At 30.1% G+C, this 26,183-nt stretch overlaps 1 protein-coding gene across 1 annotated transcript in view; it reads right to left on the bottom strand.

The window, feature by feature from the left end:
• Noc2 (Nucleolar complex protein 2) overlaps positions 1-26,183 on the bottom strand; it is a 79,311-nt gene that overhangs the window by 47,880 nt on the left and 5,248 nt on the right. The window contains exons 3-6 of the mRNA XM_075359772.1: positions 20,888-21,117; positions 19,117-19,223; positions 16,537-16,652; positions 6,612-6,781 (exon numbers count right to left, since the gene is read on the bottom strand). Of these exons, the coding sequence (XP_075215887.1) occupies positions 6,612-6,781; positions 16,537-16,652; positions 19,117-19,223; positions 20,888-21,117 (623 nt within the window). The remainder of the gene's footprint in view (positions 1-6,611; positions 6,782-16,536; positions 16,653-19,116; positions 19,224-20,887; positions 21,118-26,183) is intronic.

Genomic DNA, 26,183 nt, shown 5'->3' on the forward strand with positions numbered 1-26,183 from the left:
AAAAAAAGACAACAAATAAATGAAGGCAACAAAACTGCTAAAAACACCATTCCTTCTAACCATAAACAACTTATCCAAAAATACTGATGTTATGTATTTTTTTCAGATTATAAAAATTACAACTCAATTCATTAAAATGAAAAATTAATAATTAATATATAGTCAATTATTGAATGATAAATAATAATTACAAAATGATAAAATTCAAATACATTAACAAGTTGTTCAATTCACTTTTACCTTATTTTACTCCTGCTAATGGAAGTTATGAATAAATCTTGCACTTTTGATAACAAACTTAACTAATATAACTTAGTGCTCCTGCCATTTTTTTTTTATTGAGTAGAACTAATAAGTCCTCATTCGTCTTTGGTGTAATGTTGTGTCCTCTTCCAGTAGTTGATAGAAAATGCTTGAAGGTGTGAGAACCTTTAAAATAATTTCCAGTTGAACCAATGTTTGATTATCACTCAATGATTTCTTGAATGAAGTACCAGGACCCTGAGGATGGAAAAAGTGTATTCGATACACCTCTTTGTTCTCATGTATTTTAACTTCAATGACTTCACCTAACCACCACTTGCCATCGTATACACAGCAGACATTACATTTTCACTTTGGTAAACCTATAAAGCAATCAGAAACACTAGTGTTCTTGTGTACCAATACTAACATAAATGTTTCTTATTCAGAGGTCACGCGAACTTTGAAAATACATTTCTGACTTGCTAGAACATAACTGTGAAAGGTTCTTGTTTCTGGGACTGCTGTGATTATCTGATAATGAGAACTGAGGTATTCTTCAGTCTCTTGAACATCATTATTAGAGCAGAAAATAAATGCTACATTTTTAATATTGTCTTTGCAATAATTGTAAGTTTCAGAAGGTGTAACAATTTGATTGTTGATTGTCCTTTGAAGGCTTGCTTTAGTCTCAATCCTTTTTACAGTTCCACCAATACCACCACATGGTCCTATTCTATGGTATGAAGCAAAAAAATTCCATTCAGCTGCAATTTCAAAATCTTCTTGATGGTAGCAAAAATTTATGAAATTTTTTTTTTGTTTTTATACTGAGCACAAGAGCCATCAGAAAAATAAAAAAAATTGTTTAACTTGTGATAACAGCATTTTTACATTACTTATAACTTGCTTTTGGAAGCAGAAGACGATGTAGTATTGTGTTTCAAGTACTCATTAATCACACAGTAGCTTTGGCTTTATAATTTTCCCTCATAATATATGAGAAATGGATGTACTGTGGCATAGTTTTTGACCAGCGATATAACTGGAAATTTTGAGAGAAGTCTCCCATTACAATACATTCTCCCTCCAACATGTTTTCCTTTTTAATGTTGAGGAAATTAGCTTGTTTCTTTGCAACAAAATAATGCCTTTTTAGATTATTTAAATTTTCAGTAAGTGTATCTAAGTACTCTTGAAATGAAGAATTTGAGTGGTTCACAATGATCAACAGAAACCAAACAGAAACAAGTGGTCATATTCCACTTGTTTTAACAAATTGTTTGGATTGACGGCCTAAATACTGACTAACACTAAACTCATTTTGAATGCTCCAGCTGCTTGGTAATAAACTTAAAATATTAATTTTTTCCTGGATTGATGTCTGTTTTCAGTTTATCCTTTACTTTAATGATTAATTTTTCATATCCCCTACCTAAATCAGTATAATTTTGTGGTACTAAACTGGCTTCTTCTGTAGAAATATTTAAATCAAAGGAATCTTTTAATTTAATGACTCAGCCAATTTTTTAAAATTGGTTTCTTTGCGCCGCTTATATTTTTGAACCCCAGATCGTGGAGGGGGGGAAATGCCAAGTGCTGAACAAGCTTTATTCATCGATTCGACTATAACACATAAAGGCTTAAATATATTTTGACATTCCGGTTTACTTTCTGTATCATCTTGTGGTTTTTGTATTTCGTTTAAGCATTTTGCACACAGAGCTCTGCCTGAAATTAATTTTAACTTTAGATTGTTTCTTGAACGTATTAAAGATATTTCTAGAAGAGATTTCTTAACTGGTTTAGTATGACAGCTAAATGGGTCAGAGCAACTTTTCCCATTAATATGAAAATATTTATCTAAAAATTTGGTTTTATGAAAAGTACAGATAATTATTATTTCAGTACATTCACTTCTTAAAGACATCAATGTTATTTGCTGTTCAGTAAACTCTAAGATATTGTTCAATACTGAAGATCTATTGTAAGTCAATTTGTGACATTCTGTTTCAGTGTGAATGCCAACTGAGCACTCCATAATCCGTTTTTATAAAATGCAACGGTTCTTACAATAACAATACAATTAGTATAAATTATAAAACTACCAATTGCACCTCACCTTGTCTTATCCCAGTTTCCCTACAGCAAAAATAAAAATTTCTCTAATTAATAAAATTATAAGTAAAAGATATCACATAAAAGAGAAGTTCACTGCTAATAAGATTACTTTATAAATAAGTCTAAATCACCTAACCACAGTATTATCACTAGCAACAATACAACATATCACATTGAAATCAAAACAGTAACTGAGCCTTCTACAATGTTTACATTTAGGATTACGCAAACATTCATGTCCTTGCATGTCTATTCACTTTCATGTTTAAACATAAATTTGTGTGTATGAGTCATACTTTAAGTAACAAATCTACAATATAAGCTATCTCATTACAGACATATCAAAATATTTTATATAGTAGGCATACATTATTTTCTGAAAAAATACATGCTGTGAATTTTTTGAATACCACTGTTCATAGTTAGAAGGAAGTGTTTTTAGTGGTTTTGATGACTGCATTATTAGTCGTCAACCCCTTTGAGTAACAAAATAAATTTTATATGGTTTTAAGGTACATAAAAACTAGTTACTGCTGTAAACATTTCAGATGTTTGCCACCTGTACCACATGTGGTTTTTGGGCCCCAAATATGAGACATTTTTAAAATCTTTTGATTTGGTGGCCATTTTTTTTAATGAAGGACACTCGGTAACAGTCTAATTTTTTTTTATAAGTACTACTAGTAGTACCTATGAGTTAAAAAAAAAACAGGCCTATTACCCTAAGCCCTTCATTATTTATTTTGGGCCCAAAATTTGAAAAAAAAAACAAAACAATCTGTTAATGTAACTTCAGTAAACATACAAGATTTGGATGTAACAAAATGAATTTTGAGTACACTAAGATGAAGTTCCATCTTTACACTTTCCAAAAAGCCCTTTTTCTCCTCTGTTTGATGTAAAATAAGAATGCTATAGCTCATGGAAAACGTGACAAAAGTGGCTGTTTTTACCTGTTGGTAGATTTGAAAATAGTCTATTACTCAAGAAAAAAATATTTTTTTAAATATAAAAAAATATTTTTTGGCCACTAACAAGATGGGTAGTTATCATACAAAATATTATCAAAACCAAAAATAGTGATGGTAAAAAATTTTTGAAAATTTGTTGCATTAAAATGGTATAATGTTTTTATTTTTATGTTGAATAGTACCTCATTTCTGTGCATGTTAAAATATTTATTTGCAGAAAATTACTGAAAAACAATAATTTTCTTTTAAATTTTTTAAAAAAATATTAAATTTTAAAATTGATTTTTTTAGAACAATTCATATAATTTTTGTACAATTTTATAAATTTATTTTTGCAGTCAGAAAAATTAAGAAATTAAAGAATTTAAAAATCAAGAAAATTATTACAGAATAATGCTTTATAATACGAAAAGCATTATATAATAATATATGAATATTTTCATAATAATTACACATTTTTGGTTACCCGAAAATTATAAAGTATTCGCATTACTGAAAGAGATTATGCCAATGAAAATAATTTATGATTTCATAATCTGAATAAATCATTATACAGAAAGCAACTAGCGATTTTTAATCATATTTATTTTGATTAATTTATGGTAAATAATTGGTCTGAAAAGTAAGCTGTATAGTAGAAGTAGCTACTGGATGCATGTCTACTTATGATACAAAAGAGCAATCACACATATATATGTGTGCATGTACAAAAAAAAGAGAGAGAAAGAGAATTAATGCAAATGTTTAAAATTAGTAAAACTTTTTACAGATAGTTGAGGTATTTCATCAAACTGAGGAGTTAGTATGGAATAAATTGGTGTTGGTGAAATAGAAGTTCTAAGATACACTTTGTACTCAGACTGTTGTCAGGACAAGGATATTAATGTCATAAGACAAGAATATAGGATGAAATTTGTGACACACCTTAGAACACCCTCCCTCACACTTGGATTCGCAGAAGCCAGAAGAATAGTAACAACCGTTATGAATCTAAACTGTAATAGAATAGGCTGAAATAGGTATTCATTTAAACAGAATATAGAAAGAAGGAGCCAAAATATTTTCAACTAGGTAAATGCAAAAAAAAATACCAAATGACAGACTAAGGAAAAGGTCATTACATAAAATATTGAAAAATGTTTTTACAAAGGGATTTGATTTTCAATGAAGAAATATGGATGGATAGGATAAGACTGTTGTCAGTCCACACCTACTCGGAATTGAGTGGATGTCACAAAGGAAAAAGAAACTACTACATTCTTATAACCAGATGATACTAGAGTGGAAAATCTGGGAGAAGTGGCCTGGAAATCGAAGGATTAGAAGTAAAATAAAAATGCCAATGACTAAAGCCAAGTTTAACATATCATGACAAGATTCCAATTCATGTTAATTAGGTATAATTCAAGTACTGAATATTAATTATTATAGCTTATTAGCTGTTAATACTTAAATATTATTTCAAACTAGGAGAAGTTTTTTATTCCATTATTTTTTTCTCTGGATTCTATAGTAATAATATAGTTCTATAGCATTCTATGAGATATAGCAAACTCATATATAAATTACATAATTTGTTTTTTTTTTATAATTTTTTATAGTTAATAGTTTTTTTATAGTTGATAGTGTTAATATTTATAAATACTTAGCAATATTTATAAAATTTATTTAAAATACAACAGAACAATTAAAATGTTTTAAAAGCAGACTTAAAGGAAGCAAAATATTTTACTACCTTCCAATATTTACAATATGTTACTGACTAAGAATACACAATTGTATCACTATAAAAAATGGTTATTTGCTTTTTAGTTTAAAATATATAACATTTTTAGCTTTCACAACATTGAAAGCAGTGATACATTATGAATTTTTTATTAAAGAAAGAGATAAAATAGGCCAAGTTTTCGGGCCATAAATGGATTAATAGTTCAAACTTCAAAATGTTAATGAACCATTTTTCACACACTATCAATAAAATTAAATAATGCTGAATGCAATTTCACACCATAGCAGTTTATGATTAAGTAAAAAAAAAAGAGCATATCATTGCCATTTTTGGAAGAGTGATGAAAAAATAATCAATAAGAATATATTAAGGTGTAACAATGAAATAATAATTTGGGTTAAAATTTAATACGCCTGGGGAGGCATTATCTAATCTTCCATATAACCAATAAACTAAATATGTTTAACAGTTTCACTAAACTGTTTAAGGCTCAGTAGCCATTCGTAGCATAGACATTTGGTCATATGCTTTAGGGCGACTGAATGGGGTGGTGGCGGGAGAAATGCCAGTTAAACCAAAATGCCTGGGGGGAGGCATTATCTAATCTTCCATATAACCAAGAAACTAAATATGTTTAACTACTACTGTGAAATTAAAATTTTAACAAAAAAAATAGCACATAAGTAAATTCTTCACAAAAATGTATTAAAACTATTTTTTTAATCTTTTCAAACCTTCCCTTTTTTAATAAACACAATAAACTTTTAAAACATTCATAAAAACTCCTTTTGTTTCCTTTTAATACGCTACAACTCTCATCAATTTTTAAAAAGTAAACAATAAATATATTTATTTTTAGTTTTTCAGCTAAATTATTAACAGGTAGTTATTATACAATTACTTCTTTCGTTTGGTACATTTGAAAGCTACAAGTTTTAAATAAACCAACCTGAGTAATAAAATAATGTATGACAAGTAAATAATGAAATGTAAAAGACCTACATAATAAAGAATTACGAGGGGATAACATGAGATAAGATAGGGGATCATAACACTGTTAAATTCTCTTATTTACATATTAAAATTACAAAGGTTGGATGAAATAAGAGAGATATAAAAACAGACTTGCACAAGAAAATCATTCATGTACAACAGAAATATGGTAATTAAAATATAGATCTAATAATTACATTTTATTTGGGTAGGGTGTACTGCTTTATGGCAGCAAAATGTGGAAAAAAAGGGTGAAAAGAACAGAATGAGACTTTTGAAATGCAGTATTACAGAAGGATTTAAATACTATCTGGGTTGATAATGTACCAACTAAAGAGATAACAAAATAGAAGAATTCTATGACAAAAGCTAGTATATATCTTGGTAACTAAATTTAAGAATCCAAATTTAATTAATTTGGTAATAGAGGGTTTATAAAGGGTAAAGACTGTGAAGAAAGCTAAGCTTGGAATTTATAAAAAATAACTGAGGACGCAGGATAGTATATATTTAAAAAAATGACTATCAAAAAATGTAATAAATAAACAAAATACCTTAAGTAAATCTGTAAAATACAATTTAAGGATAGATTTTACTTTGCTCCACTTTTTGGCCTTTGACGGTTGAGACCTTGCCAATGCACTGGACTCAGTCGGCAATTTTAAAAGTCTAACAAGAGCAGGTTGAAGGTGTAGAACACACAGCTGTACTATTGCATTAAAAGCTGTAAATAGGACAAAAAGCATAAAATAAAACAATAGAAATTATAAAAATATCATAAATATAAGAAAAATATTATGTAAAAAAACCATAAGTCATAAAAAATAAATTAATAAAAAAATGGAAGAAATAACTTGAAAAATATGAAATAATAAATATTAGCTTATAATAGACGCAACCACAACAGTGAACACTCTACAAATTCTCAGAAATAAAAGAAAAAAAGGGCAATGAAAAAAACTATATACATATACAATTTGTGTGTGTGTGTGTGTGTGTGAGTATGTATTTACATGTATGTGAGTACACCGGCAGGTAGCAAACTGAAAGTTAAAAAATGAATGATAGACTGACCGAAATAACTCATTTAGAGGGGAAAAAAATTGTTAGTTGGACTTTTATAAGTGGAAATGATAAAGAGGCTTATAATAAACATAAGAAAAATAAATGTATGAGCAGGGGGTGGTGGAGGGTTGATTTGGGGTTGAAAAATGTTATTGCGATTTCTGGTGTCAAAAGTATGAAAAAATTAAAGTAAAAAGTTGAAGTCAAAAATATTTTTGGTTATTTAAGACACAGAAAGGTATACTTTTACTAAGTTTCATCAAAATTAATTTATTTTTGCAGAAATTAAAAATGAAAAAAAAAGATTTTTTGCATTTTTCACGGAAATTTTGAGGTTATGTTAAAAAGTGACCTCTACAAAAGTTGTAGATTTTTGCATGATCTACAACTTTTGTATTGGAAAATTTTTTTTCAACTCCCAAATTACTCCTCCGCTTGTGCATTTATTTTTTTACATTTATTATAAGCCCCCTTATCATTTCCATTTATAAAAGTTCAGGTAACATTTTTTTTTCTCTATGTGTAATTTGGTTGGACTATGAATAAGGAAGAACTTTAAAAAATATTTTTAATTTTTTTATTGAAATTAGTTCTGTAAAATAATGTAGTATGATTCCAGAACCATCAACAACCGTTTATATAAACCCCAAGCATTCCAGCTTATTTGGTAGAAGAATATTTTAAGTAGTCACTAAAATAATGCTACTGCAAAATTTAATACAATAACAATAGGATAAAAGGAGTTGAGTTCAGTCGCAAGTTAAAGAAGTATTACATGTGGCTGTCTTATTGCATTTAAATACACAAATAGTTAGTCTGTGCAAGTGTAACTTCATGATTAAAAGAAATTTCTTATTTAATACTAGCAGACCTGGCAATGCTTTGCTATTGCTAGATTTGAGTATATATATATATATATATATAGATATATGCATTTGAATATTCCTCTGAGCGGTGTTTTTGCTATTATTGTTTGGTCAGTCATTCACAATGGGTGTTACCACATATTTGTTTTCATTTGGGTAGTTGACAGATATATTGTTAATTTATGGTAAAGTAAATAAGAATGAAGTGGCTGCAGTGTATGAGTACAGGGAAAATTATTCAGATCGAAGACCACAACGATTTGATGCTGGTTGTGAACGTTACAGGCACTGTAGACAGTGCTTCCTTCACTGTACACATTCAATATTGCTTCTTCAATGTTGTTGTGGTTTCTCACAAAACGTTCATGACCAGCATCAAATCGTGGTTTAAGCATAATTGTTTCTTGAACTTGCCTCTTCACACCTCAAATGTTTTATGATCTGGTACTCTTCGATCTGAATAATATTCCCTGTACTGACATACTGCAGCCAATTCATTTTTATTTACTTTACCATAAATTAACAAAATGTCTGTCAACTATCCAAATGAAAACAGATATGTGGTAATACCTATTATTAATGACTGACCAAACAATAACAGCATAAACACCGCTCAAAGGAATATTCAAATGCTACACACTAAACACCTCTCTCTATGAATCATGAGACCTTGCTGATAGTGAGGGAACTTGAGTGCTCAGTGATACAGAGTAGCTGGATCGAAGCTGCAACCATTCGGAGAGGTATCTATTGCGAGCAAGAATAGGGAATTATTCCTGAAAGAGGACAACTGCTCTCTTTAAATAAATGCGAAAAATACAGAACAATTAGCTTAACTACTCGCACATCAAAGATCTTAACTAGAATTCAGTACAGAACAATTGAGAGGAGAGTGGAAGAAGTGTTAGGAGAAGACGGATTTGATTTCAGGAAAAGTATAGGGACAAAAGAAGCAATTTTAGCGTTCACATTAATAGTAGAAAGAAGATTGAAGAAAACAAACCGAAAAACATGGCATTATAGACTTAGAAAAGGCATTTGATAACGTGGATTGGAATAAAATGTTCAGCATTTTAAAACGTTTAAGGTTTAAGTATAAAGATAGAAGAACAATTGCTAACATTTACAGGAACAAAACTACAACACTAATAATCGAAGAGCATAAGAAAAAAGCAGTAATAAAAAAGGAGTCAGACAGGTTGTTCCCTATATCTGTTACTTTTTAATCTTTACATAAAATTAGCAGTTAATGAGGTTAAAGAACAATTTAGATCTGGAGTAACTGTGCAACGTGAAAAAATAAAGATGCTACAATTTGCTGATGATATAGTAATTCAGCTGAGAGTAAAAATAACGAGAAGAAACAATGAATGGCATGGATGAAATTCTATGCAAGAACTACTGCATGAAAATAAACAAAAACAAAACGAAAGTAATGAAATGTAGTAGAAGTAAAGTTACTGAATATAAAAATAGGAAGAGAAAAGTCTACAGAGGTAGAAGAATTTTGTTATTCGGGAAGTAGAATTATGGAAGATGGAGTGATATAAAATGCTGAATAGCACAGGTAAAACGAACTTTCGGTCATTAATACAGTATAATTTGCTTACATAAAAAATTAATTTTTGATGTAAGCAAATCAGGAAAGCATTTTTGAACGTATAGTTTGGAGCATAACTTATGTGGAAGTGAAACTTGGATGATCGCAGTATCTGAAAAGAAAAGATTAGAAACTTTTGAAATGTGATGCTATAGAATATTAAAAATCAGATGGGTGGATGATAGTGACAAATGACGAGGTATTGCAGCAAATCGATGAAGAAAGAAGCATGTGGAAAAAATATAGTTAAAAGATGAGACAGAGTTAAAGGCCACATATTAAGGCATCCTGGAATAGTCACTTTGATATTGGAAGGACAGGTAGATGGGAAAAATTGTGCAGGCGGGCAACGTTTGAAATATGTAAAACAAATTGTTAGGGATGTAGGATGAAGGGGTATACTGAAATGAAATGACTGGCACTATACAGGGAATCTTGGAGAGCTACATCAAACCAGTCAAATAACTGAAGACAACAAAAAAAAAGACACTAAACTTAATTGAAAATCGGCTGTTATTGCCAACCTATGTAAAAATATAATTTTTAACTTGTTTTAGAAGGATGTCTTTCAAATTTATTTTTATAAAAAAAATTTGATTTGATTTTTTTCAAATTTAAATAAAATTTGATTTAATTTTTAGCATTTGTATGAAATAATCATTTATGTATAAAATCTTTAAATTTACTGATCAAGTTTGTGTTTAATTTTAGTAGAAGTTATTTATATCAATTTTCTCAGAATTAAATTCTCTAAAAGTTAACTAGAAATCTGTATTTGTTTATTGGTAAATTAACACAGCTGTTTTATTTAAAACCTAAAAAAATGTATTTTCTGACAAAACTTTCTCATGCTTTACCCCATTCTTCTTAAAACCTAGGCGAGTTAGAGGTCTGGGCCATTTTTATTCAATTTCTAAGATCAAAAACCATAAGGAAGCACCAAATTTACACCTTGACTTGTACCCCAAGAATTTTAGTATAGTTTAATTTCACAGGGGAAGCTTTCATGAGCCAAAACTCTATAATGAACCGTTTGCTGACCTATGTTTATATATATATTTTTTTTGGATATAGAATCATCTCCTGAGAGATTGCCATGCTATTTGGAATCATTCTGTATAGATATCAGTAGAATACGAAATAACAGTACTTAGCAAGTACAACTGTACACCAAATTTTACCTGCAGAGGCTCTAAAAAATTATTTGAAGGAGCACTAACCACATCTTCTGAAAGTTGGTCCCATGAATTCAATAAATGCATACTGAAAAAATTAGGTTTACATTCACTCCTAAATAACATACCTACATGTGTTGACAATGACTAAGTTCTAAACCTTCAGAAGGGGGAAAGGTAAGGCAACACTGCAATGATAATAATAAAGGTCAATACAAAAAAAAAAAAATAATAATTTGAAACAGAGTTAAATTAGGTGAACTAAAATGTATTTTTTATGCTAAATCTTAAAATGAAATCAGTTTTTCTTCATCACCCTTAGATTTTCAGTTGTGACCCTTAAAAATATTGAGAAATTTCTTAAATAGAATACAAAAAAATAATAATAATTACAACTAAAATTCCTACTTTATTTTGCAGACATTTAAGTTTATCTTAATTTCATTTTTCTTATTTTCCTATTGTATTTTCCTTATTGTAGTAAAGTCTTCTCTTTTTATCACCCAGCAGTAGTCACTTATCATAGATTCATCCCATCTGATAACGTGATCTTGATAACGTTGTTCCATCTGCAATATATCTTGGTGGAACCTTTCTCCTTGTCGCTGATGTCATCCACATTCAAAGAAAAAAATTCCAAATGAGAATGTAAAAAATGAAGTTTCAATGAAATTCTGCAGCCTAAATTTTTGTAGTTCACTAATAGTTCATTTACAAGCTGATCATGGTTTTCAGATTTTTTGTTTCCAATAAAACTACTACTGACATCTTTGAATAACTTACATGCTAAAAGTATGCTGTCAAATATATTTTCACAAATTAATTTCTTATTTGTGGCTCAATGAACATCCCTTCTTTTAATCTGGCTTCACTTAATTGTGAGAAACCTCAGCTAAATATTTAAAGCTGTCTCCATCTTTATCTAATACTTTTACAACAATTATCAGGCCTTGTTTTATGTGTACAGGTGGTAAAATGATACGATCTGCTTTAACATGGGGAATATTTACAACATTTTCCTTTCCTGGAGTAAACTGATTTCTTTTTGGCCAGTCTTTAACTGCATAGTGTTTATCTATAGCTCGACTATCCCACAAACACAAGAAACACATATATTTTGTAAAGCCACTCTGGAGACCAACAAGAAGAAACCCTATCACTTTCAGGTCAGTAATGATTTGCCATGAGTGTTCATCATACTTAACAGCTTTTAAAATTTTTGACATACTTTCATATGTTTCATTCATTCCTACAGCATGTGCTACTGATATAGAAGAAAACTTATTCGAGTTATGCAACAACACTCCCTTTAAACTTCTTTTTGATGAGTCTATAAATAAATACCAATCTTGAATAACATATTCAATGTCCAGTTCAGACATTAGCCCCCCTAACATCATGGGAGGAACAATTAAACCAACTGTTCTAAAGTATTTCAGTAAGTTTTCGTTTCTATTTCTATACCGGGTGGTCCATTTAAATTGAAAACATCTATATCTCAAAACTACACATTTTAGAAAAAATGTTTCCTATTAAGGTTTTTCCATTTCAAAGGGAAATATGTTCACTACCTTTGTTGTACTTGATTAGGTCAAATAAAGGTCATTTCAAGTTCAACTTAATTTTTTTTAAATAGGAACCTATATATTTTATTGCAGAATCCAATGCAAGACCAAATGCTGAAGGACTTAAAAGTAAATGTTTTCATTCAGCCATAGTTAATGAAGCAAATGTCAATGACCTCGATCAATGTGTTTATGCATATCAGTTTTGCTTGAATGTTTTCAGATAAGTGTGTGATATATCAAAATTCTTGTAACCAAAATAATGTTTTTTCTGGTAATTTTTTGAGAAAATTGAACACCATTCGCCTCATGTTATGATTTGGGCTTTGATAACAGCTGAACATCTTAGTCATTAATTTTTCAATGACACAGTTAATACACACAAAAAAAATTATCTGAGAATGAATCAAAAATTTATTTGAGAATGATCAACAAGTGGTTGCTTCCAGAATTAACAGCAAAAGGGATCACTGACATTATTATGTTTCAGTAAGATGGCACCCTAGCTCATTTTGCTTTGAATGTCTGCAGATACTTCAATGAAATTTTTCCAAATCCCTGTATTGGATGTGGGTCAGAAGAGTTACAATCTCCATTGCCTTGGCCAGCAAAAGCCCTGACCTTACCACATCTGACAACGCAATTTGGAGTTTTGTAAAAGATGATATCCAAAAACGCAGATATGTCAACAACGAGCCAAGACACTGTTTAATCAGCATTTCAAATGATCACCCCTGCTATGCTGTTGTGGATGAATAACCAAACATGAAGGTAGCATACAGCTGTGCTTTGAACATGGTGGAACCCACACAGATGTTTTACATCCATGCAAGTTAAGCTGCACCTATCCTAATAATTTCAAAATTAGCACAAAGGGACTTACCACTCACCCTGCAGAGAAATACGATATAGGCTGGATACAAGTACCTTAAGCAATAGATTTCAATAAATTAAAAACAGGTGCTTTACATTTCACAAAAAATTCCCTGTTTGATAGAAAGGCCTTAATCAAATTTAAAACTGGTCCTTGGATTCCACAATTTTCAAGTACAATCATTTATGAGATACTATACCAAAAGCTTGTTCAAAAACAAGGTAAATAAAGCCACAACATCATCTAAAAGAACTTTTAATAAACTTGAAGTTGATAATCTACCAGATACAAAGCTATGTTAAGGTGCAGGAATTAGCCTATTATCAGTATTAAAAATTTTAGGATATTTCCCTAGCTCACCGGGTTGGTCTAGTGGTTAACGCGTCTTCCCAAATCAGCTGATTTGGAAGTCGAGAGTTATAGCGTTCAAATCCTAGTAAAGCCAGTTATTTTTACACGGATATGAATACTAGATTGTGGATACCGGTGTTCTTTGGTGGTTGGGTTTCAATTAACCACATATCTCAGGAATGGTCGAACTGAGAATGTACAAGACTACACTTCATTTACACTCATACATATCATCCTCATTCATCCTCTGAAGAATTATCTAAACGGTAGCTACCGGAGGCTAAACAGGTAAAAGAAAGAAAGAGGATATTTCCCTACCCCTCTAACTGAAATTTTGCATCCAACAGCTCAAACACAAAACAGTAATAATTTGTTGTATGAGGTTTGATCAAAAAATATGCTGAATTTTAAGTTTTTCTCAAAAAATCTGTATTTTATTCATCAATATTGATTTTTTTTACCTTCAAAGTACTCCCCTTCACTTATATTATAATTTGTGCCAATGTTTTTCCCAATCTTCAAAGCACCTCTGGAATACATTTTTAGTAAGGCTTTTAGCTCATTCAACAATTCTGTCTTTATCTCTTCAATGTTGACAAAATGTCTGTCATGATTCTTTTCAGCTTGGGGATGAAGTCACAGGGGGCCATATCTGCTGAATACAGAGGCATAACAGCGTTGTTTTTGGTGAAAAATTTGAGAACCAGCAGTGAAGTGTGAGCAGGTGCATTATCGTGGTGCAATTATCATGAATTGTTTTGCCAAAAATCCAGCCGTTTTCCTCGGACTGCTTCACGCAATTATATATATATATATATATATATATACACTTTTTTTTTAAATGAAAACTACATAAAATATTATTTTGTAAACTTCTGATATGTTTCTTTTTTTTTTGTTATTGAATTATTATTTATCATAAAGCTTTTTTTACAATCGCAGGTTAATAAAATTATTAATAAATCAATATATTTAAATTAAAAAAAGTTAAAAAAAAGTTTGATTCTAACCGTTGTGCCTTCCCTTATAAGATCCAAATATTTTATTAATTAAAATTTCATTCGGCTATAACTCTGGAACCAATGAAATTAAGTACTACTTATGATACATCATTGAAAATCTCTCAATGAGGGCTTATTACTGCAGTTAAGAAAAAGTCCCAAAATCCAAAAATATTTGGATATTGGGCTTTTTTGAACACTTTTGGTTCAGTCGATTGCAATCAAAAGGAGAGGTAAACAACTAGATGTTACAGCAGTCCTAAATCTGAAATTTCATCATCCTATGATTAATCATTTTTGAGTTATGCAAGATACATACATACAGACATCATGCCGAAACTAGTCAAAATGGATTCAGGGATGCTCAAAATGGATATTTCCATTAAATCTGAAAACCGAAATTTTTTGCAATCACAATACTTGCTTTACTTCGTACAAGGAAGTAAAAACATGCTGCTGATTCCTCATTACATGACAAGAGAAACCCAATCAATGTTAGGGAAAGTTACCAAATATTAAGAGATTATTATTGTATCAAATTATTTGAATAACCATAGCAAATAATTTCATATCGCTTACAAAACACAGTATAATATTAAATTACTAAACCTATTAAGAATGTTATTATAATAGAGACTGAGATACGTAAACTACATACCAACCAAATTATTTCAGGTAATGATTGATTCTTAACAAATTAGGACTAATATGAATTCTACCCTATCTGAGAAAATGAGTTGTGTAATAAATAAAAACACCACCACCATTCTTATCAATTTTATTTCCATAAATAAAATAGTGCAACAACTGAGTGCAATATATCTTTTTCTTTCTTTTTCCTGTTTAGCCTCCGGTAATTACCATTCAGGTATTACTTCAGTGGATGAATGAGGATGATATGTATGAGTGTAAATAAAGTGTAGTCTTGTACAGCCTCAGTTCAACCATTCCTGAGATGTGTGATTAATTGAAACCTAACCACCAAAGAACACCGGTATCCACGATCTAGTATTCAAATCCGTGTAAAAATAACTGACCTTACTAGAACTTGAACGCTGGAACTCTCGACTTCCAAATCAGCTGATTTGGGAAGAGGTGTTCACCACTAGACCAACCCAGTGGGGGTTTGAGTCCAATATATCTAACAAAGTTTAACATAACAAAACAAATGTAAATTTATTAGCACTAATTATATAACATAATTCATCATATTTTATGTTTAAAGAACAAATATTAGAATTGAAATATGTTCTAATTCATAATTAGTTTTTTTTTGTTTTCCATTTAAATTATTTGAGATATTCCATTAATGTATTTAATAGTAAGATTTTTGTTACACGTGGCTGTTTGTTTCTCAAGCAGTTCATGTAAGAATGAGGTACACTGAGCTAGTATCATCTGAGCTGATCATCAAATATTTTGAATTCTTTATTAAAAAAATTTTTTTTATTTTTCAATACTGATAAAGAGCTATAGATGAGCTTTCAAAACAATTACCTTACTATATTTGTATCAAAATCTTCCAAATAATCTTTACAGATGTAATGGAAATAAGTTCCTGTTTATTTAAGAGAAAGGTATTGAATTAGCTGCTTCAATTGAGCAAGGAAGGGTCAGGGTATTAAGTTTTTTTGTACACCTTTTTTTCATCATTTTTAAATTGAAAAATTCTGGTTGTTAAGTGAAAATTATTTACTTTATTTATGTATTGAACTGCTCCTCTGAAGTAGTTTAATCATTTTATTTAGTTTTGTTTTATTTATTTATGAAGAATTATCTTAAAGAATATGTTTTTTCTTTTTTGAAAAGATCTCTACACTAAAAACTCATGCCTATGCACAGACTTAGCTTAGGCAGGGTTAATGTCTACCTCTAGAATTTATGTTCAAAATTGTTTCTGTTGTTCCTCCTGGTCTCTAACAATGTTCATCATCATTTAAGAACTAACAAAAAATTAAAAGTCGGTACAAATATATACTTACCAGAACTTCCATCTACTTTATATACTTCAGGGGTATCATCATCATCATCCAGTCCTGTAATGCTTACTAAAGCAGCATGGAATGCTTTCACAACAGTAGTAACTGTACCAACTGAACTGTAATATATAGCACAAGATACATGAAAATTTTATTCATTTTCTTTTGAGAATTAATTAATTTGGTGACAAATATAAAAATATTTTTTCAGTATGTTATCTTAAACATTAAGTATAAATCTTTCATTTAAAAGAATATTGAATGAAGGTCGAATATCAAATGAGTAGCTGAATGTATAAGAGTTTTTTTCTATTAGATTTTATGTAACTCACTAGTTTCCTTTAAAGTTCTTTACTAATTCCTTAAAAACCTCCTTGAGAGTACTCAAGTACTCTTTCCTTTTGATATACTCATCCCAACATTTTTCCTAGTGCTACTTACTGGAACTCTTTAGCACTGATTTATTTCAAAGCCTCCAGCAAGCAACCTCTTTTCCATTTCAATAAAATTAGTATATCATTTCCCCTTCATAGAAAGTAACAGAAAAATGTTATATATTCCAAGTCACACAAATCAGAAGAATGAAAGAACAACTACGACAAGGGTAGAATCAATGATATTCCTCCATATTTTGGTCTTTTATTTGAACACTACTGTATTATCTTTTCAAAACTTCATAAATTTGTATCTTAATTAAAGCTTCTTAAAGCAAGACAATTTCTGCAGTTACAAAAAAAAAAAACAAATCTGCTCAAACACTCTTATTTTTTATCATCAGCCATTATAAAAATTAACCTACTTTCTTGCAGTCGTGGAAAAAATCCCAACATCTAGTTCAATAGTATACCAGATAACAATATATAGTTTACACACTATATAAAACTTTTGGTCATTGTTGGATTCCTTTTATATACTTTATTATTAAACATTATCAAGATTAATAACATACATCATTCATTAAAATCAAAAAAGTTCAGTAAGGAGAAAATACAGTAGTTATGTACAATTTTTCTCCTCTTCTCCATCCAAACATTGACAGCATCAAAACAAAAAACAAATTAAATAATAATTTTAACTAGATTTAATCCTACTTTTAACAGTCAGCAAGTAATGAAAAAAGCCAACAATGAAGTGCATAACCTGACCATAGTAGATGAATAAGTTATGCAATTCATTGGATAACTTTCATTTAATTTTAAGCTCTATTAGCATGTATCCATAGGCTTCGTATGCAAACTATGATTGTTGTAGCGACTGTCTTTGTTTATAAATCACTAATAGTTTATGTAAAATATTTCTTACTGTGATTTATGAATATCCAAAATATAACGTTCATTCATGTATCCTTGATACATAAAATTAATATTGATAATTTTCAGATATTTATAAATATGCAGGAGTAACACAATTCATATAAAAAGAGATAGATAAAATCTTTATTTCTGTAGAATAATTCAAATATGTTTTTATATATTTTTTTACACAAACACCTTGTTATAAATTACATTTTTTTTATTCTTCGTTATCACAGTAAATAAAGGGCTAGCTGCTCTTGCTTACTCGAGAACATAAAATTTCCCATGAGAAAAGCAAGTAGCTCGTAAATCTACCCAGCTGTACATAAATTTTGACCTTACAACTTGAGATATGGTTAGTATTCTAGGCAGTAGCTTGAGGGGCTTGCTTTGTCTTTACCAGGTTTAAGTATTGATATGACAGTGGCTTCTGACCAGACTGAAGGAAAAACTTGTGAGGAGAACAAACCATTATAAATACACAATAGGTGTTGTAGTGCCGAATTAGGAAGGTGTGAGAGCATACTGAGACATATGTTGTCAGATCCAGAGAAGGTGTCACATGAGTTTTTAAGTGTGTGGCAACTCGTTGAATGAAAATGAAGTGTTTAATTCAAATCACCCACATTTAACGATAATACTTTCATTTATCTCTCTACACAATACTGTTGTTCTATTCAGAGTTTTTCTTCTGTAAAATAACTGAACATAATATTATATTACAATTTTTCTGAATAGCAGATGCCTCTATATAATGGGCAGATTGTTTATTGTTCCTAAGCCGTGTCCAATATTGGGAAGTTTTATAGTATAAATGTTTTCATGCATATTCCACTGTCACTAGTACAACAAATGCCTTCACATTAATGTTAAATATCCACATCAAGATTCAAGAATCTTAATGCAGATAGTAACAAGGGTTTTTCAGTGAAATTTAATTTTCATCATTATTATATTTAGAAGAATTGAATTTGTCACCTCCTACACCTTAAGATTGCAGGGCTTTAACCCTGCAACTTAATTACTACCTTGCAATTAATTGCACAACATACTAAACCACAAGCACTAAAACTTTTCTTAATTACAGTAGCTAAATCAATGTTTAGCTTAATCAAAGTAAGAAATAAATTGTAATTTAAATCGTATACTATAAAAAAAAGTTATTCCTAATTTAAACAAAAAATTATTTTCAAATAGTATTTGATGAACAGTAGAATGATATCAGGACTTAAATATACATTCCTTTTAAAATGACAATAATTAATAACTAAAAATATGAAAACCCTACCTGTTTGTTGTTAGTTGATCTTCCCACATCCTGATCATCTGTAATGTTACATGTTTATCAGAACGGATAATTTTCTCATTTTCAAAATCATCTTCATCACTGTTAACCTAAAACAAGCACATTAATCAATTACCACATTATAATAAAATAATGGTACAGTAAATTGATTGATTTTTGAAATTCACAAACATTTGGACTCCTAACACACAGGGATTTACATTACAAAATAAGCCAATATTGTTTTAAATATTTAAGCATCTTTTCATAGACCATTCCTCAAAATGTTTATTTATTTTTTATAATAATAATATGCAACACTATTAATAAGCATTTTAAAAAATACTAAGTTTCTGTGGTGCCTTTTTTACATATATCTACCACATAATTTTGTAGTGGAAGGCAACTTTTTCAAAACATAAATGAACAATATATTAAATTACTGTGTAGGAATAATTATAAAACAGAATGGGATATAATTTAATGTACAGAAGTGTGAGATTATGTTTATCAACAGGAAGAAAGATAGATCCCAAGTGGAACAAGAGTTGGAGAACAGCTTGGAAGTAAAATCAAGGAGGAGAAAGAAAGAGTAAAGATATTAGCTGGAGGGGGTTACATGAGCACATTTAATTTGAAAGGTATAGATAAGGGAGTCTAATCTGGAACCAGAATATATCCAAGAAAAGTAAAAAGTTGTTATATTATGCTGCCATACCTACGTATACACAGGCCTAAGTTATATACAGAAAGCACATAAGCAAAAAAACATGCTTGTGAAGTGAAGTTTCTAAGGAGCAGTATGGAAATTACAAGGTTGGACAGGATAAGGAATGAAAGGTTCAGAAATACGGCGAAGGAAGAACCCTTTCAAGGATAAAGTTAAACTCCCCTTAAAAGTTCAAGGATGAAATAATATGAACATGTGGAGATAATAGAAAGAAGTGGGATGGACCTAGGACATATGAAATAGAAGTTTTGAAAGAAATGCTGAGGGATGGGTTGTTCAAAGACATGGAAGAGCACATACAGAAAAGAGAAAAACATTTAAAAAAAGTTGTTTAACAGACTCTTGTGCTTTCACAGAGGTGGCAGCATGAGAAAGAGGGGCGAGGGAGAGAGAGAGATGATTAAATTTCAAGTAGATGTATGCAGTAGATGGAAACTGCACATGATGGTGAAGACAAAATTAAAAGTTTGTTCCATATAGATGTTAAAATATGTTGTTTTTTTGTAATTAAAGAATGAAAATAGAGGAGATATAAAGGAATTAACAATTCATATCTACCATTAACATTCAATTGCGTAGGTAATATTTAAGTCATTTAATCCCACTACCAAAACATTAATAATTAATTACTTGATTGTCTGATTATCTGTGACTTGAGTAACTTATTATTTTATTTATTATTTATATTTAAAATCTTTGAAATGTTAAACTAAATAAATAATTAGATGAACTGTATGATTTCTCTGAATAAATTTTAATTTTTTAATTTTAACCACTACTTTTATATTACTGTAGTTAAGACAAAAAAGTATTTTTTATTCAAAACATTTATTAATTTATACTTCTGCTAGAACATGTGCTTTGATAGTTATGAAACATTTGTCTTCTTGATACAATATTTATCAATCTTTAACAACTACTGAATAACTCTCTACAATCACGGATTCATAAATGCTTTCCCCATGTAACAGCTTTAAACTGTTAATAACAATAATAGACACCCAACAATTCACATTTGAAATAAGTAACAAAATACACGTGTACCTCAAGTTCATCTGGATTTGGTGGCTTATGTATTTTTTCATCACCATCATCTTCATCACTATCATCTAAGTCACTGATATTATCATTAAATTCTAATAAAGATTTGTCATTTTCCTCTAAGTATTTATAAAATTCTGGATCTGTATCCTTTAATTTGTCTAATGCTTTTTTATGATTTAAATCATCACAGCCTCCATCTTCACTATTATTCTCATCAGTTAAACAGTCATCTAAAAAAAAAAAATTAAAATTAGATAGCACAAAAATATACTGCAAAGTTAAATCTAAATAAAAGATGTAAGATTTATTTTAAAAATTATTTAATGAAAATGCATTATTTAATGAAATAATATTAAAGGAAAAGATTTTTTTTACATACTTCATAAATATTCAATGTGTTCATCTTAGTAAATGTGGCAGATGTCAAATGATACTTTACTTTGGCCCATACAAGTAAGAATGTCATGGTTAATTAATGTTACAGCAGCAAATAATGTTTACATTTTCTGTGAGATCAGCAAAGAGCAAGGAGACAAAGAGTACCCTTCACTAAACACCAAAAAAAAATCATGTGTTAGATCCAGTGATCAGGAGCGATGAAGACAGCCCTACGTTAACACTTCAATACTATGACCTGCATGTTGCACTAAGTTATCATAGAAGTTCTGTCACCTATTGTTACAGTAATATGTGGACAACTGTCTTGCTGCTATACATCAGTGGTTCCCATCAGCACCCTGAGGAGCTGCAACTTCTTCATAGGGATGTCACAAAATATTACACAATTTTCATAATTTTATTTATATTTTCATTTCAATATCATAAAATACGATATCTAGCCAAGCTGGTGCAAACCAGTGAATTACTGTTACCAAGTGAATTACTGTTAGCAGAAGCTCTGTAAATGGTTACTAGTTGACATGACACTAGTCTCTCAATTGTTTTAGTAGTTCAAATTTTCTGCTACTTTATGTTTGTATATAGATAAATGTTTGTATACCAGTGGTTAACAATATTTGTTTCTTGGCACCCTAGCTGAATCCAGATTTTCCCAAGGAGTCCAATGTCAAATTCTAACAAATACACTTTGCGAAATAGCCAATAATTCTTTGTAAGGGTTAGATAAAAAAAAAAATAAAACATATTTTTGATCACAAAAAATTATATTAAACAAATTCAACTAATTATAATAATTAGTGGGATGGAAGATTATGTTTATCAATGCACATTTTCACAAATTGTGGGATTAAATTGGACACAGCCATCTTCATTTCCTTCTCCATATTGATTTTCAAACAATAATTAGATGTCAGAGCAAAAACTCTGCTTCCCACAAATAAGAAGTGGCAAATGGAATTAAAATTCTCAGAGGAATTAAAATTCCACTTGTTTTAACAATTACAAGTGGTAATTCATCTTTTACCGACACCCAAAATTCAGTTAATTCCACACTGCTAAACTTTGTTTTCAATGTATTATTACAAGACAATTCAATCAGATTTCTTTTGGAGCAGTAAATTCAGATTTAGCAGTGAACTTTGCTTTGAATAAAAGTCTGCATTCCTCCATTACAGCCAGATGTAGAACGAATACCATCAATACAGACATTCTGACTTTGGAATTGACTAAGGGCACCTTAGTCAACTCCAAAGTCTCGCAAATTTATTGATCTTATCATTTTGAAAATATTTCTCACAGCAAACATAAGTGTTCTTCAAAAAAAGATTTTTTACCTCAAAAGAAATGAACTCCATTGGAGGAAAAACTGTGTATGTTGCTTCCCTCCAGGGAGAGAATCAGAGCATTCATTTTTTCAAAAATGTCACATAAATATGCTACTTTTATTAGATAAATCCTCCTTCATAAAATGTTCAGTGTATTTGTGTTTTCCTTTTTAAGAAAAATGTAAATTCTTGTAGCAGTACAAACATACAAGACAGTAAATTATCATGAAATGCTATAGTACAACAGAGATGCCATATCCTAATGTAGCTTTTTGAAAAATCTTGCCTTTGACGGCTGAGTTTTTATAAAGATTCATTCACTACATATTCTAGAACATGGTTCGATGTAGGACTCTGATATTTTGACATGACCGGTTTTCCTGTGGATAACACAGTGGGTCCACAATTCGTCAGTTTTAGTTTGAATAAAGACCTGCACTCCTCATAACAGCCAGTCATAGAACGAATACAATCAGTACAAACACCAATGCATTAAGTCCACTCCAATCCTCTGTTGGATATAAAATTATCAAGAATCTCAAACAAATCTCAAGTCTTAATACTTTTATAGAAGAGGTCTTCTAAAATTTTATCGCTATCTATAAACCATAAATAGCAAATCAAGTTAGCATCATTATTATTATTATCTGTGGTCTCATCCAGCTGCAAACCAAACTCCTTCCCCTTTAATTCACTGAGTTCCCTTTTAGTTCACTGAGGTCCACCACTGAGCTGTATTCTACTGCTGATGGTCTTAATGTACAAAGGCAATTTTAAAAGTAATGTTCACCATATCTACAGTAGCCAATAGAATGAGTTCTGCTACTGCATAGTGTTTCTTACATTTTACGATTATATGTGCTACTTTGTAAGATACTAGCAAAAGATCTTACAAAATAAGATATTGTATCTTACTTTGATGGTATTGATGACTACTTATAAAACCTACTCTTTTGTTGATTTAATTCGCATAGCTTGCCAGCCTCCATGGCGTAAATGGTAGCATCAATGCCTTTCATCCAGCAGTCCTGGTTTAAAATCCTGGCCGGGCATGAAATTTTCAAATGCTACAAATTTTCATTTCATTTCATCCTCTGAAGCAAAACCTAATGGCAATCCTGGAGGTTAGGAAAAACTTCATCACTCAATAGCATGCACTCTGGTATCAAAATCTTCATACACAAAACACATTAACACATTATGGCCTCTCTTTGCCATTGATTTCTGTCAATTAAAACCAAAATCCAAATAGCTGTAGTTATATTTTTGATTTTTCATTCTCACAATGCTTATTGTTGTTTAGTATTAACTGATCATTTTTAAAAATATGTACTAGAAAAAATACTTAGTCTTGACTTGAACACAACAATAATCATCAGTTTGTGAGTTCTCTGAAAATTAATTCAACTATAAAACCATGCGAAACCAAGTTTTCATTAAACTCTATATGTTTTCAGTAAACTCCATTCCAGTCGCTATTTTGAAAACATAATCTTCTCTGTAATGGTAAATTCTATGAAGAAAAATAACTCATATACCTTGACCTTTGAAGCAGCACAAAAAAGGTAAAGGAATATCCCTCATGCTTACATCTTGGTGATTCGAAGTTCCATAGTCATGAAAGCTGTTCTAGCACAAAACAAGTGATCAAAACCCTTAAACTTCACCAGAATTTTTATACAGAAATGATGATACAATTTTTCTTTATCATTAACAATAAGTCTGTACCAGATGCAGATGTAGGGTTTAACCTTAGCTCTTAAAGATTCACCAAACTATTGATTATGAGACGCTAAGTTGCAAACTTGCTCACATAATAAATTTGTAGGAGCTACTTGCATAGATTTGTCTAACATGGTCCATAGTCTCTTCTCTAGCCCAAGGAGCGTTCTGGCCAAGGAGCGGTAAAAAGGCAGCCTTCATCTTAAGGTCTTGCATATCACTTTAAAATACAGTTGTAGACAAGAGAATTAATATAAAATTCTGCTTAAAACAAGAGACATGGGTTTAATATATCCTAATATCCATATGTCTGCCTAACATCTTTACTTTATTTTAGCAGGAAAAGATCAGTCCATTTCAAATCATCATAATTGTTTTGTTGATTGAATTTATTTATTTTTTATCACAGTGTCATACTACATTTAAAGAACTGAAAACAGGGATTTTATTTCCAGGATGTTTCTTGTTTTTTCAATGGCCAGTTTGTATAGGATCAGAAAATTATGAACATTTTTTTTAAATTTGCAGACATCAAATTGAAACATCACATTAATCATCACCCGGAACAAACATATTAAAAAAAAAACTTACAATAAAAATGCAAATAAAAATCACTAAAAACTTACAATGAATATCATGGTTGGAATCTTAACAAGATAAATTTATTTAAAAAGAAACACAAAAATTAAAAATATATAAAATTTAAATGAACATAAATAAAATTTAACAAAGTCCGAGAGGGGTATAAAGGGCCCCTTCACAGAAAACAATAATTAAAGTTCTAAGGTTTAAACCATAGTGACTAAAATAAAGTAATAAAAAACTTTTAGTAATGAATAAAAAAAACACAAATACAAGAACGTGATAAATATTAAATTTTATGAAACATATTTATACTCTGTAGAAATAACACCACCTTATCTAAACCTTTCTTCTCATTGTTTAGGATAGAATGAATGTTACTCAGTAGTTTAAATTTGCGACGTAAGACCAAATAACATATGCAATCTACAAGAATGTGATGCACAGTTAAGTGGCAGGCGCATGTACACATAGTATGTCTTCTGCTGACATTAGGTACCCACGAGAAGCGCTATGGTATGTTCTATCCACAATTGGCAGAGGACCATTTCTCTCGACAAATTTTCTCCATGAGGAGTTTGATGGCAACACAGTATCTTTGAAATGTCAAAGTTTGTACTATAGCAGTTTGAACTTTTAACTATTGTAGCAGTCCAGTCACCTTGCTACTTTGTTCGAAGAGTGCGCTCTACACAATTAATAAAGTCAGATGTAGTAACATGAGTAATGAAAGATGGCTGAATACATATGTCTAGCAGCTGAATCTGCATGTTCATTACCCGGAATTAGTCCTTTCTCTCCTTAAGAAACTTATTTAAAAAATGATAAGCCATTTTCATTAAATTAAAGTTTATTGTCCATATTTTCAAAAGTATTTGAAAAATAATTTTAAAAAAATTACTTTTAAACATGTCTTGAAAAAAAAACATGTTAACAAACTTTTAGCATAGCTTTAGGAAAAATTGTCTACCGACAGCCATTTCCCAGTTTTTGAAAATATTTTAAACTGCATGAATAACAAAGGATTTGATTTTCAATTTTTTTTTTATTTCAGTTAAGCAAGCATTCAATGTAAATTCACTTTTTTTTTGTGGAATAACTTTAGTGGCTATGGAATCAGAGGAGATGCTTTCAACTGAAACTTTTTAATAAGTTATTGAAATTTCATCTTTTTGATAAAAATGTATATGTAAAATGAAAATCTGCACTTCAAGATGTAGAATGCAGAATTCCACAGGGAAGTATCGATAGTCCCTTACTATTTTACC

This window comes from Lycorma delicatula, chromosome 3 (genome assembly GCF_047948215.1).
Source record: "Lycorma delicatula isolate Av1 chromosome 3, ASM4794821v1, whole genome shotgun sequence".
Classification (NCBI taxonomy): Eukaryota; Metazoa; Arthropoda; class Insecta; order Hemiptera; family Fulgoridae; genus Lycorma; species Lycorma delicatula.